Source organism: Microcaecilia unicolor, chromosome 8 (assembly GCF_901765095.1).
Source record: "Microcaecilia unicolor chromosome 8, aMicUni1.1, whole genome shotgun sequence".
NCBI lineage: Eukaryota > Metazoa > Chordata > Amphibia > Gymnophiona > Siphonopidae > Microcaecilia > Microcaecilia unicolor.
In genome coordinates, this window is record NC_044038.1 from 76,583,243 (window position 1) to 76,597,084 (window position 13,842).

The 13,842-nt window shown below is 43.8% G+C and overlaps 1 protein-coding gene across 1 annotated transcript in view; it reads right to left on the reverse strand.

Moving 5' to 3' along the window:
• Window positions 1–271: 271 nt before the first annotated feature.
• The window catches only part of LOC115476619 (uncharacterized transmembrane protein DDB_G0289901-like), a 28,347-nt gene continuing 14,776 nt past the window's right edge, over window positions 272–13,842 (reverse strand). Inside the window, exons 4-7 of the mRNA XM_030213090.1 lie at window positions 12,154–12,297; window positions 7,937–8,068; window positions 6,392–6,541; window positions 272–2,343 (exon numbers count right to left, since the gene is read on the reverse strand). Coding sequence (XP_030068950.1) covers window positions 1,094–2,343; window positions 6,392–6,541; window positions 7,937–8,068; window positions 12,154–12,297 — 1,676 coding nt within the window. The 3' untranslated portion in view covers window positions 272–1,093. The remainder of the gene's footprint in view (window positions 2,344–6,391; window positions 6,542–7,936; window positions 8,069–12,153; window positions 12,298–13,842) is intronic.

Below are 13,842 nucleotides of genomic sequence, written 5' to 3' on the forward strand. Positions count from 1 at the left end.
GAGCAATTCTTATGCCTCTTCATATTTGTGCTCTGTGTGACCTTGGTGCAGTACTGCTCACAGTTTCCCCTTGCTGCTTTTTATAATGAAACATCCTAATGCTATTAGAACAGGGAGAAATGTTTGCATTTGTGACAAAAAATACATTTTCCCCTTTCTTTGGTTCAGTCTTTTTCCCTGGCCACTGCTATCATTGCTCCAGATGTTACACTCCCCTCCCTGCCCCTAGTTTCTCTTGCTTCAGCTACAATCACTAGCAACATGGTGGGTGTGAATTTTAATTAACATTTTATTTATTTATACATACAAGTTGGTTGTTTGCACAAGGCTCATTGACATCTAAACATTCCATTAATAGTACACAGAACAAGCTATAGCACATTGAAAATAATATACATGGACTGGATTTAGAGACACAAACACATGAAGCTGGGATGTGATAGCAATTCTCCTGAAAATGAAGGTTGTCTATATTTAATGTTGCTTTACAAAAGAAAGGACCAGGATGGATGTAAGTTCGGCAGATGAGAAGGGGTGTTGGAAGATTGAATGAGGTGGCAGGTTTGAAAGCACTATGTTTTGGGGGATGGGAAGGATTGTCAGGGTGTGCATAAACAGAAGAATAGGGTGGTCCACAAGGGTTCTGGATCCACCAATATTTTACCCAGCACATCAGCATCTAGAGAGCTTGGGGATGGGGCTGGAGATTGGTTTCCTTGGCCCCTCCAATCAAAAATGTGTTACACTGTCCCTGTAGAGGTGTTTGCATTGGGAGGTATGAGACTGTCAGGTATGTGTGTTTCGAGGTAGAAGGATGCATCAAGGTGTGAACATTTGGGCTGGAGGTAGGAAGGGGGTACAGTAGGAACATGGGAGTATGCTGGACATTTTTTCTGCAGCTTTTTACCTGCAGAAACATTTGAAAAACCTTTATTATTTTTTAACTAAAGTGCATACAGAAAGGTTATCTCACAGTTCTGGGTAGAATGTGCTCCAGCAATAGGGATTCATCTGTTTCTTCTTACTCCAGGAAAATCATTGTGTCTAGAAACCACGCTTCGGGCGACTGCTGGAAATGAAGTGCACCATTGACTCAGTGTAACAAGGCCAACAGGACAGTGAAGATAAGAGATGCACTGACAGTCCCACTGAGTCCAATTCTGTTCACATTAGCTGCACTCCCGCTGGAGTCAGAGTCATTGGTATCTTTTGTCGTCACAGTTGTCTGATAGCCTGTGGACACGGATGGATTTGCATTGACGTTAGGATTGACTGCAGAGGAAATGCCGCTGTTATTGTGGGAGCCATGATCCATGCTGTTATTGTACCCACTGGAAGAATTTGTGCCTGAACCAATAGCACTATTGTTACCGCCGGTAGTGGCACCACTGGAGGCACCTGCGGAAGAGTTGTTAGTGCTCTGGTTTCCTGATGAGGGCATGCCTGCATTATAGACGACACCAGAATTGTTTGCAACAGAGATAGTGGAGTAATTGCCACTACCATGGCTTCCTGAGGAAGAAACACCAGAGAGGGTGACAGCTTGGCCAGTGACAGCAGAGACGTTATTGCCTGAAGAAATCCCACCCACATTATTTCCACTGTAGTTTCCTGATGAGGTGACACCAGAGTAGGTGACAGCTGTGCCGGTGACGGCAGAGACATTGTTCCCTGAGGAAAACACACCTGAATTATACCCACTGTAGTTTCCTGAAGACGTGACACCAGAGTAGGTGACAGCCGTGCCAGTGACAGCAGAGACGTTCCCTGAAGAAAACACACCTGAATTATACCCACTGTAGTTTCCTGAAGACGTGACACCAGAGTAGGTGACAGCCTTGCTGGTGACGGCAGAGACGTTGTTGCCTGAAGAAAACACACCTGAATTATATCCACTGTAGTTTCCTGTTGAGGTGACACCAGAGTTGTTGACAGCCTGGTGGGTGACAGCAGAGGAGTTACTGAGATATGCACCACCACTGCTAGAAGTGTTGAAGGGTCTAGCTGTACTGGTGGCATTCAGATTTGTGAAGAGTCCAGAGTTGTTCCCTAGAAGAACACTTGAGTTGGAAGACATACTGCCATTGTTTGCAGAGGAGCCATTGATATGGGAGATTCCTCCACTGGGGGTGGTTTGAGAGGAAACATTCTGGTATGTGCTAGTTGCGCTAGGCTTGCCGGTATCAGCGGTCATGACACCACCACTGACTCTACTGTTGCATAGGTTGCTATTGCAGCAGTGAATTTCAGCACTGTCATACTGCTGTAGCAATGTCATCACAGAGCTGTCACATGTGTCTGGTGTGGCACAACCTTTAATGACAGTTGTTACATTTACTCCACCTAAGAAAAGACAATGAAGGAATATCATTAAAAGTGTACAGGGCACACCAGTTAGAACATGCAGATAAGTACTTGGGAACAAACCCACCCATCTATACCATCCTAGTCCCACTCTGTTGAGGTCTGTCATCAGCATGCTGAAAAAAACCCTCATTCATATGCAAGTTAAGAATGTTCCATGAGTACAACTTTGGCCACTTCTCGATGGACAAAAGAGAATTCAACCAAAACAAACCTTAAAAGACCTTCATACTTATTTCAAAGCTTAGAACGATGTCACCTGGCTATCGTGGAGGATGCAGCTCTGACATGGGCCTTTCTCTGTTCTCATTTACTACAGGTGAGATATTCGGTTAGCGGGGGGTGGGGGGCAGCTGTCCACCGCCACTGTTAAGCCTGGATAGTCAATGCCAGGCCGTTTCAACAACTCTTTAAGAAACACACTTCTGAACTCCACGCCCTGGCACCTTTCAGGCTTTTGTTAGCCACTTACGAACCTAATGCTGGTTATCTACAAAATCTGAGTACAATGGGAAAAATTCGCTTCTCCACCAATGCATTTCCTCAACTGGCATGTCCTACAGCTTGTAGAAATGGTCTTTGCACATTTCCTGAACTACCTCCCTCATCAGCTAAGTCTTAACATGTGCGTAAATGTTAGCACCTATGATAGAATTGCCCCCATAATGTCTGCTGATACACAAGGTGAAACAACCAAAAATATATCAGAATATATAATTGCATGATGAAACACCCTCACAGAGGGCAAGTGAAGAGAACCATGAGGGAATGAATAAAGAGGCCAAATTGTCTATAATAACTGCAATGTTGAATCAAATCGGTTTACAAAGAGAACATACATAAAAGCAATAAAGTCCTGGAGCACATACATAGGCCTCTTGATATTAGGCGCTATTTAACGGCCAGAAATGGCTCCTACCTTAACCAGCTATCTGAGAGATAGCAAGTTATCTTCTGCTGAATATTCACGGTTAGCACTTATCCCTAGATTCTATAGTGCACCTAGAGATCGGTGCCTAAATAGGCGCAGATTCTCTAACAATGAGCATAATTTAGCAAGTTAATGAGCACTGATAACGGCACTTAGCAAGCAATAATGAGCACTAATTGGCACTGATTAGAATTTAGGCGCACAACTTGCTAAGCGTATTCTGTAATGATGTGCGCAAAACTTCTAGCGCACATAGGCAAAAAGGGGCATGGTTATGGGCGGGGAAATGGGTGTTTCGTGGGCGTTCTGAAATGTACACACCTAGTTATAGAATATGGCCCAGTGCTGGGACTTACGCCACGTTCTCATTGGTGTAAATGGATGCGCATACATTTAGGCGCTGAAATATCAACTAAGCCTAAATCTAGGCGCCGATCATAGAATACGCTTAGCTGGCACTGATTTCAGCGCTGATTTTTTTAGGTGCCATATATAGAATCTCCCCCTTAGCGGCTAACCGGTTATATCGCATGATATAACAGGCTAGCCGTGAATATTCAGCGCATTACCAGCTACGTTTGGTAGCCAAATTGGGCCACCCAAACAGCAGACCTATCTTTGGCTGGTTTAAACTTAACTGGCCAGTGCTGAGTATTGGCTTGGCCGGTTAAGTTTAAACCATCCAAAAATAAACCGGATACTCAATGCTAGTTACCAGAAACGGCCCGGCATTGAATATCCGGTCTCATCACAGACTGCAGGAGTTAGCCGGGCTGCCTCCTGCGGTCTAAATAACGGCCCCAGGGGGTAATTGTATAAGTTGCTACCTAGTGTTAGGCAATAAGAATGCATGCAAACACTGGTATTTTGTCAGTTATGCATGTAAGTTACATAGCTACATAAGTGGAGGAGTGGCCTAGTGGTTAGGGTGGTGGACTTTGGTTCTGAGGAACTGAGTTCAATTCCCACTTCAGGCACAGGCAGCTCCTTGTGACTGTGGGCAAGTCACTTAACCCTCCATAGCCACATTGAGCCTGCCATGAGTGGGAAAGCACAGGGTACAAATGTAACACAAAAAAAAAAGTGTTGCCATACTAGGACAGACCAAAGGTCCATCAAGCCCAGCATCCTGTTTCCAACAGTGGCCAAACCAGGTCACAGGTACCTGGCAAGATCCCAAAGCAGTACAATACATTTTATTTTGCTTATCCCAGAAATAAGCAGTGGATTTTCCCAAGTCCATTTTAGTAATAGCTTATGGACTTTTATTTTAGGAAGCTATCCAAACCTTTTTAAAACCCCACTAAGCTAACTGTTTTTACTACATTTTCTGACAAAGTTGAGTGAAGAAATATTTTCTCTGATTCGTTTTAAAACTACTACTTTGTAGCTTCATTGTGTGGCCCCTAGTCCTAGCATTTTTGGAAAGAGTAAACAAGCGATTCACGTCTACCCATTCCACTCCACTCAGTATTTTATAGGCCTCTATCATATCTTTCCTCAGCCATCTCTTCTCCAAGCTGAAGAGCCCAAGCCATGTCAGCCTTTCCTCATTTGGAAGTCATCCCATCCCCTTTACATTTTCTTCGCCCTTCTCTTTACCTTTTCTAATTCCACTATATCTTTTTTGAGATGCGGTGACCAGAATTGCACACAGTATTCAAGGTGCGGTCGCACCATGGAGCAATACAAAGGCATTTTAACATCCTCGTTGCCACTCATGTACATAAAGGACCTCAAAAACACCAGCTAGTGAGATAATAAGTACATACATTTCACTGTGGGCATGCACAGGAGCAGATTCTGGGTGGAGCATGGGCAGAGAGTCCCCACTTACACCTGTAGATTACAACTTTCCTTAATTTGTGCATAAATATGTGGCTTCTGTACAGATCACTGAAAGTTAGATGTGTGCATTTGCATGCACTGGGCAGATGTGCATGTAAATCAATTAGTTAACAAGGCATTAACATCAATAATTGGACTTAATTGGCACTAGTTTGTATTTGTGCATGCTTCTGCCCTAGATGTTATTCTAGAACATCCACGCCTAACTTTTCTAGCACACAACTCAAAAGGGGCGTGGCCATGGGAAAAGTATGAGCGGATCAGGGGGGATATATTCTATAAAGTACGCCTAAATTTAGGTGTACTTTATAGAATATGCCTAGGCATATATTTTTCATTAACGATTTTTCAGGTGCCATATATAGAATCTAGTCCATAATGTTCAGAGTTAGGAGCATAAATCCTTTCAATTTTGGACCTGTAGTAACTATTGTTTTTTTTTTTTTCTTCATTAAATAGAATTTGGTTTTTTTTGTTTTGGTTTCTATTTTTGCTTTTTTATGCAAGGAGAGAACACTTTCTGTGATTTGTTTTGAGAAGTGACATTTTAAAAGATGGAAAATGCGGGGCGAGTTCTAGTAGCTGGATTAATTCTGGAGAAAACTAATAGCTCTGTAACGTGGTAACACAGTAAATGACAGCAGATAAAGACCTGTATGGTCCATCCTGTAGGTTGTGATACTTTATAAAGAACCCAAACAAAAGATGTTGTAACACCTGAACTTTCAAAATCACTTTGTACCCTCCTTATATGTCATTTGTGGTCTTGTAAGTTCATATTTTGTATTTAGTTTTAAAAATGATCATGGTGGTGGCTCAGTGCACTACCATGAAGAAGACCTGGATTCAGTTCCCAGATTAGGTCTTCATTCCCTTGCCAAAAAAGGAAAAAGATGCAAACAGATCTGGGTCCAGGAAAAACACAGTACAAGTGACCTAAAAGAAGTAATCCTGAGCAGTGGTGTAGCTATGGGGGGCCACGGGAGCCTGGGCCCCCCAACATAGATCCAGAGCCCCTGGTTTGGCTGGCAGAGGCTGAAGCGTTTCTCCAGCGCTGCTCTCTTTACATTGCCTGCCGTGCTTCCCTCTCATCGTGTGCATGTTCGGTTTTAGTGAAACTGAGCATGTGCGACACTTCGAGGGAGGGACTTAGAGGGAGAGACTTATATCTGCTTACTTTCCACCACTGGACATCCAGGGGTGCTAGCAAAATGATGAATATTATGTTGGGAGAGAAATAGATCTTACCAGTACTTTTGGTGCCAAAACCTTCAAGGCATGAGGTTAGAGCCCCAGGGCACTGGACTATAGAGGCCTTCCCCGGAGAACATTTACCATCACCTTCTTCAATGCAGCTGTAGCACTGAACACCATTGGGAGAGGAGTTCACTTCAGTGCCTAAAATGCAAAGCAGGTCATGAGCCCAGGGCTGGAATGCAAAAGAGATTTTCTGCAAACACTAATGAGAGAAATTTCCCAGGAACTACAGGTTATTTAACCACCTTCCGGCCTGAGCCCCACCCCTCTGGCTCAGCCTCTGAGGAGGCAGGTTTAGCGCCACCTGCAACCTCAGTGAGAGAGTGCTCCTAGGGATACCTGCAGTTGTGCTGCTCACTCCCTCACACAGGACTGCTGTTAAGATGTGTTAGTTTACTGTTAACCCCATTTATTAGTAACTAGGTCTCACTGTAGAAAATGCAACCTGTGCTAAGTAACACGAGTTAGTGGAAAAATAACACATGTTAATGGTAGCCCATGTTGATAACTACAGCCCTCAGTGCTAGCTGGATAATCTCCTCCTCCCCCCCCCCCCCCCCCCCCCCAAGGAAAGACCTTCTGGCCCTCTTCCTTCTAAATACAGGACTTTAGCAAGAAGCTCTGAATTTAGCAAATCAACAAATTATGTGGTCAGCTCAGAAATTAGCCATGTAAAGCATTTTGAATATCTACCTCACAGTTATTTCTAGAGATGTGCATTTGCTTTTTGTTGTTGGCAAACGAAAATAAGCAGAGAAAAAAACACAGTTTTGTGTTTTTTGAGTGGCCGTTAATAGTGTGCGCTTTCTAAAGAGGACACACTCGTTCTGAGTTTACCTTCTCTGCAAAAGTGCAAAAAAGGAGTGTACTCTTGACAACTTACCTTCCGTACCAAAAAAATGTCCAGAAAACCCTGAACAAAATGAACATTCCTGGCATGACAGGCTGCTTTCAGCCAACCCCTGGGTCTTCGCCCTGTCGCACCCCGCCCACAGGAATTTGCATCAGAGGAGGCAGGATGCGGCCCCAATGTAGGCATCCTCTTGTGGCCCGTCCTAGTGACCTGATCAGGTAGTCAACTGCTAGAATTCAACAGCTCATCTGGCTATAAGGATGAGATGAAGAAGGGATGCTAGATCCAGCTGATCAGGATTCCGGCTTGGAAGAGGTTCTTTAAGTAAAAGGAATCGGGGCTCATTTCCAAGCACTTAGACACACAAAGTACGTCTAAGTGCTTTGAAAATAAGCCTCTTCAAGTCACTTAGCACTGATGTTATGCTCTAGCTAGCAAAAGTTAGGCACCATAATCTAATTGACTTTGATCTAGGCAGCTATACAATATTCTGGTCCCTTAGATTTATACTTGTTTTCAGCCGAAAACATAGATGCTTACATTCAGCTGAAAATTAGCTGATGTTGCTTATCAGAATATGTCTGGCTAAGCTGAGGACTCAGTCAGCACCCTTTGGAAAATTGACCCCTTTGTGTCTAGCCCCTTCTGATGTTGTCCTTCCACGACCATTGCTCTGCTCCTACCTGTGTTGGTGTTACATAAAGCAGTGTTGCAGCAGGCCACTTTGAAGGAGGTCTCACTGTTGTAGAACTGCAGGGTGTCTTTGCAATGTGGCAGATGAGCACAGCCTTTCATCCTGATATTTGATAGTCCTCCTGTGAAAAGGGATGAGAAGAAATTACAGATCAATGAGATTCCATGACTGCCTTTCATTCTTTCCCATCTCATTCTCTCTTTGTATCTCCCTCTGGTTATCTCTTACTATCTTTGGCTGTCTCTAAATTTATATAGCTCATTCTCTGACCCTCTTTATTAGTATATACACTGGTGCTGTTCAGCTGATTCTTACCTTACAATGTCTAGTAGACCTTCATACCAACTCTTGTGGTACAAACGATGGTGTGCATACAATAACCAAGTCGCTTAAGACTAGATTTAGTAAATGGTGCCCAAGACGCCGGGATGATCCATGCTAAGCTAGTATTCTTTAAAGGGCTCTCTGAGCGAAGAGTCCTTTATAGAATACTAGTTTAGCGAGCATTTCACGCCTAACTTCGGCCATGAGTATTTACACCTGCCAAAGGCTGGTGTAAATGCTGGTGCCCAACTGATGGCAGTTAGGTGCGTAAATGCAAGTATTCTATAACATTACACCTAATTTCTGGGAATGCCCCTAACCTACCCATGCCCCTCCCATGACCACTTCCCCTTTGGAATTGCATGCTTTGAGATTTAGGCTGATCAGTGCGTAACTCTTAATTACTGACAATTAAGTGCTTAACTCTAATAATTGATTGTTAGTGCCTAATTGACTAATTAGTTCATGCGCAGATTTGGGATCCATGCCCAAATTTGAGTGACCTATATACAATCCGGGGGTTAGTGGCTGTGCTGTGTGTTATTATACATGGGGCAGGTTGCTCTACCAGGAACCTGCACACCACCCAGTGGACCACTGTTGTAAAACATACTGCAACAACATGTTCCCTCCAAATTTGTCCTCATAAAGGCACAGGGATATGCTAGCCAGCAGTACAGGAATAGCTGCCAGCCTATGAACCCCCGTCCCTTATAGAGGCAGACTCAGAGGGGATATACTGCTGGAGCAATTTGTTTACATTGATTGCAGACATGGGATGTGAGACTGAGGTGTGGAGTAATAGTAGCCAGAGCCTGGAGTGGCTCCAGCATCAAGATTAGGTAGGAAGAAGGAGGGAGATAGATAAAGAGAGAGAGAGACTGAGTGGAGAGGAGGGGCCAGGGACAGGATCCACATGTCTGGAACGATTTTTGGCCACAATCTACCCCTGCTATACAGAGAACCTAGGTTTCATTCATGAACCGGGGTTCTGCTCCCTTGTCAGCCAGGACTGGGTATACTGTGGAGACAACACTGGCAGCCTCTCTAGATGAGGACATCCCAGTCATTGTACAGCAGCAACACCTAGTGGCTAAATCTAAAGCCCACAATTTCAGGACTCCAGAGGATGCTTTGGTGCTTGGTACCTGGCCAGGAATTATTGCTGCAATGACTGGGATAATTGAGTTAGGAAGGGGTTATAAAATAGAGGAAACCCCTGCAATTCAACAGAGACCTCTAACAATTGAGCAACATGACAAGAAGAAAAGTGCCTTGCCAAAATAAAAAGAGACTTACAGAGAAACACATGGGACAGCCTTCAGCTGATTAGTTAAGGGCCAGTGTTCTTACATGTGCAAATTAAGAGTTAGATGGGAAGTGTTTTTGTGTATGTGGACAAGTGAGTGGTGTAAGAGGGATGGCAAAATGCCTAGGAGAGATAACTTGAAGGAATGGCCAAGACGGAACTTATTGTGTTCCCACCCAAACCCACTTCTCCTCTCCCTTCACTCTCTATCTCAATTGATAACACCCTCATCGTCCCTGTCTCATCTGCCCGCAACCTTGGTGTCATCTTCGACTCCTCCCTCTCCTTCTCTGCACATATCCAGCAGATAGCCAAGACCTGTCGCTTCTTCCTCTATAACATTAGCAAAATTCGCCCCCTCCTCTCCGAGCACACCACTCGAACTCTCATCCACTCTCTCATTACCTCTCGCCTTGACTACTGCAACCTACTCCTCACCGGCCTCCCACTTAGCCATCTATCCCCCCTTCAGTCCATCCAGAACTCGGCCGCACGTCTTATCTTCCGCCTCAACCGGTATACTCATATCACCCCTCTCCTCAAGTCACTTCACTGGCTTCCGATCAGATACCGCATACAGTTCAAGCTTCTCCTACTCACCTACAAATGCACTCGATCTGCAGCCCCTCCTTATCTCTCTACTCTCATCTCCCCTTATGTCCCCACCCGTAACCTCCGCTCTCTTGACAAATCCCTCCTTTCAGTACCCTTCTCCACCACCGCCAACTCTAGGCTTCGCCCTTTCTGCCTCGCTTCACCCCATGCTTGGAACAAACTCCCTGAGCCCATACGCCGGGCCCCCTCTCTACCCATCTTCAAATCCTTGCTCAAAACCCACCTCTTCAATGTCGCCTTCAGCACCTAATCACTACACCTTTTCTCAGGAAATCTAAACTACCCCAACTTGACATTTCGTCCTTTAGATTGTAAGCTCTTCTGAGCAGGGACTGTCCTTATTTGTTAATTTGTACAGCACTGCGTAACCCTAGTAGCGCTCTAGAAATGTTAAGTAGTAGTAGTAGTAGGAATGAGAGAGTCAGCAGCTTGAAAAAATGGAAGAGAATGAGGAACTGAGAATGCAAACCACAAGAGAACACAATGAGAAAAGAAATACCCAGGTATCTTTAGCAGGCATGTGTCAGTTCTGCAGACCATATCCCATGGAAGATCACCGGCTTGAAGTGTGGCCATGATCCACCAGCCCCCACTGCTGCAGCTAGCACAGAGGCTTATCATGAATGCAGCTCCATACGATGGCCTTGCACATTTAAGAGGCAATTATATAAAGAAGACGCCAGTGTTTCGGTGCCAAGGATGCATGTAAATGACCAGAATACCAATGCATTCACACGTATTATTATGTATGCATGGATGAATATATTGTCAATATTCCAGCTATGCATTATTCTAGAACATGGCATCTAAATGTAGCTTGAAGTCGGGTGTATACATGGACAGAGTCTGGGCAAAGTGTGGGCATGGGAGCAGATACACAAAAATGATTGAATATTAGAATTTATACACAGTTTTCAGCAATCTATGCATGAACAGTTACACCAGCTCTATGGCTGACAAAAGAGCTTGTGCCATCCACAAAAGCAGAATACAGGTCTTCTAATAGTTAAAAAGGCTTTTATTCTTGCCACTTTAAAACACAACTTTCTCAATATACTATTGAGAAAGGAGGAGACACTCTTTTTATCCTGCTGCTAGCTGCTGAGCTGTTTTCATTGTTACATCTGCCAACTATTAGGTGTTTCTGCCCTTTGATAACCCCTGACGCAGCCTCTAGAGAGGCGAAACGTTGCTACGTCGGGTTGTGTTTTAAAGTGGCAAGAATAAAAGCCTTTTTAATTATTAGAAGACATGTATTCTGCTTTTGTGCACTGTACTGCTCTTTCTGCAGAACTTTTGTTTTCCTCTTCTGGATTTCCTTAAGACCTTGTGTCTACATAAGCATGAATTTGACCTGTTAATCTAGTATTCTATAAAGAAAAGTAAGGGGCCCTTTTACCGAGCAGCGCTAAAAAGTGGCCTGCGGTAGCCCCAAAGCGGGTCTTTCCTACGTGCTGAGGTCACTTTTAGCCTGCTGGTAAAAAGTAGATTTTTCTATTTTTCCAATAATGGCCACATGCTAATTCCCCATTAGCACATGTCCTCTAGCGCATGAGCCCTTACCACCATCTATTTTGTATGCAGTAAGGGCTCATGCGCTAATCCTGCACTAATCAGCTAGCACGCAGCAATGCCCACATACTAACCAATTAGCATAGCCATACCCACTCCTCACACCCAGCACTAAGAAATACATTTTATTTTTTAGCGTGTGGGTAGGGCGTGCCGATCCCAAATTACCACAGGATGCCTGAGCACACCCCGTGGTAATGCATTTTAATTTGTAGTAAGCACGTACTAGTGCTTATCGCAGCTTAGTAAGATGTGACCCCTAAGTTTGTACTTTTCTTTATAGACTAGACACCCAATAGGTACCTTCTAGGTGCCCAAATGTAGGCTCCCCTTTATAGAATTGCCCTCCTTCCCCATACCAAGATCTGAAATGTCACTCCTTTTACCTATGCTGCCATCAAAAGTAACATCCACGCATTGTCTCTGGTCTCCTCTGCACTGGTAACTGCTTATGTCACCTGTGTTGCACTGAACTCCAGAGCTCATACAGGAATGGCACTGCATATCATTAGGGGCGGGGACGGTGGAGGCTGTAAGAAAGAAACAAGGGGATTTAGTCCTGCTGTTCTATTCTGTAGGGTGCAGTTTCCCTGCCCCCTCCCCCCCAATTCACAGGAACTGTTTTCTGAGCCCCTGTGGAGTTGAAGCTCCTGCTGGGGTCAGCAAGCAAGCTAGGGACAGTGTAAGGATGTGCATTTGTTAATGGGCATTCAGTTCATTAGTTCATCTTAACATTTTTTTACTATGCACATAATTAATTTAGGGCTAGATTCTATATATGGTGCCTAAATAATCGGCACTGAAAAAAACTTGCTTAAGTGTTATCCGATAAGCTGTGCCTAAGGTTTGGCGTGGTTTATAGAATAATGCTTAAGGGTTATGGTCATGTGTAAATTTAGGTGCCATCATTTGTACCAATGAAAATGTGGTGCAAATGCCCAGCCTAAATTTACACGTGGAGCACTTTTATTCTGTAATTATGCGTGTAACTCAAAGCCACGACCCCATTCCACCCTGAAACGCCCATGATCACCTCTGTTCCATGTCCCCTTTTTTCGGGTCATGCTTAAAGTTTAGGCGTGTATCCTGTGCCTAACTTTACACATCAAATTAATCTAATTAGTGCCAATAATTGCTAGCTTGTTAGCCTATTAAATTGTGTGTGCAAATTGGGACCGTGCCTAAGTTACGCATGCAGTTTTAGAAACCTTTATAGAATCAGGGGGTTAATGCACAATAACCTACAAATTAAATCAATTCTGCATTGTTTAACTTTTCTAATGTGCATTAAAACATTTATATTTAAACGAGTATCTGAAATAAACAAAAAAAATCAGAAATTGGGGAAAAGTCTAATATTCTAAAAATGAATGGAAATATTTTGCCTGTGGTAAAAGCAGTTAGCTTAGCGGGGTTTAAGGTTTGGATAACTTCCTAAAAGAAAAGTCCATAAGCCATTATTAAGATGCACTTGGGGAAATCCACTGCTTATTTCTAGGATAAGCAGCATAAAATGTATTGTACTGTTTTGGGATCTACACAGGTACTTGTAACCTGGTTTGGCCACTGTTGAAAACAGGATGCTGCACTTGATGGACCTTCGGTCTATCCCAGTATGACAACACTTATTTTCTTACATTCCTAGGGCAGGGCACTGGGGCTGCAGAGAGTGCAGTAATAAGTGAGAACCATGGTGGAGGCTGTAGGGAATGGGAGGTCACATAAGGCGTAGCTGCAGATTTTAAGAGTCATAGGGGCACGTTCTCCTATTCTTCAGCCTGACATGCACTGATGTAGCAGACCATTAAGTGATCTGACAAGAGGGCGTTTTCATATTCATACATTATTGCAGGCTTCACTTTCACCACCCATCCTCCCCCTTTTAATTACAGCTGTGGCCTTTAATAAGTTTAATTATAAAGCAATATCATCAAAGGTTAATTTCTGGGTTGGCTCATACAGTAGGAGGAAGAGGTTGTATACATTTATAGTCACGGTGAGCACCATGAACTGAGAAAAATCCTCTAAGCCAAGTCTTTCACCAGTATTTGCTATCAGCAACAATGGCTAGATCC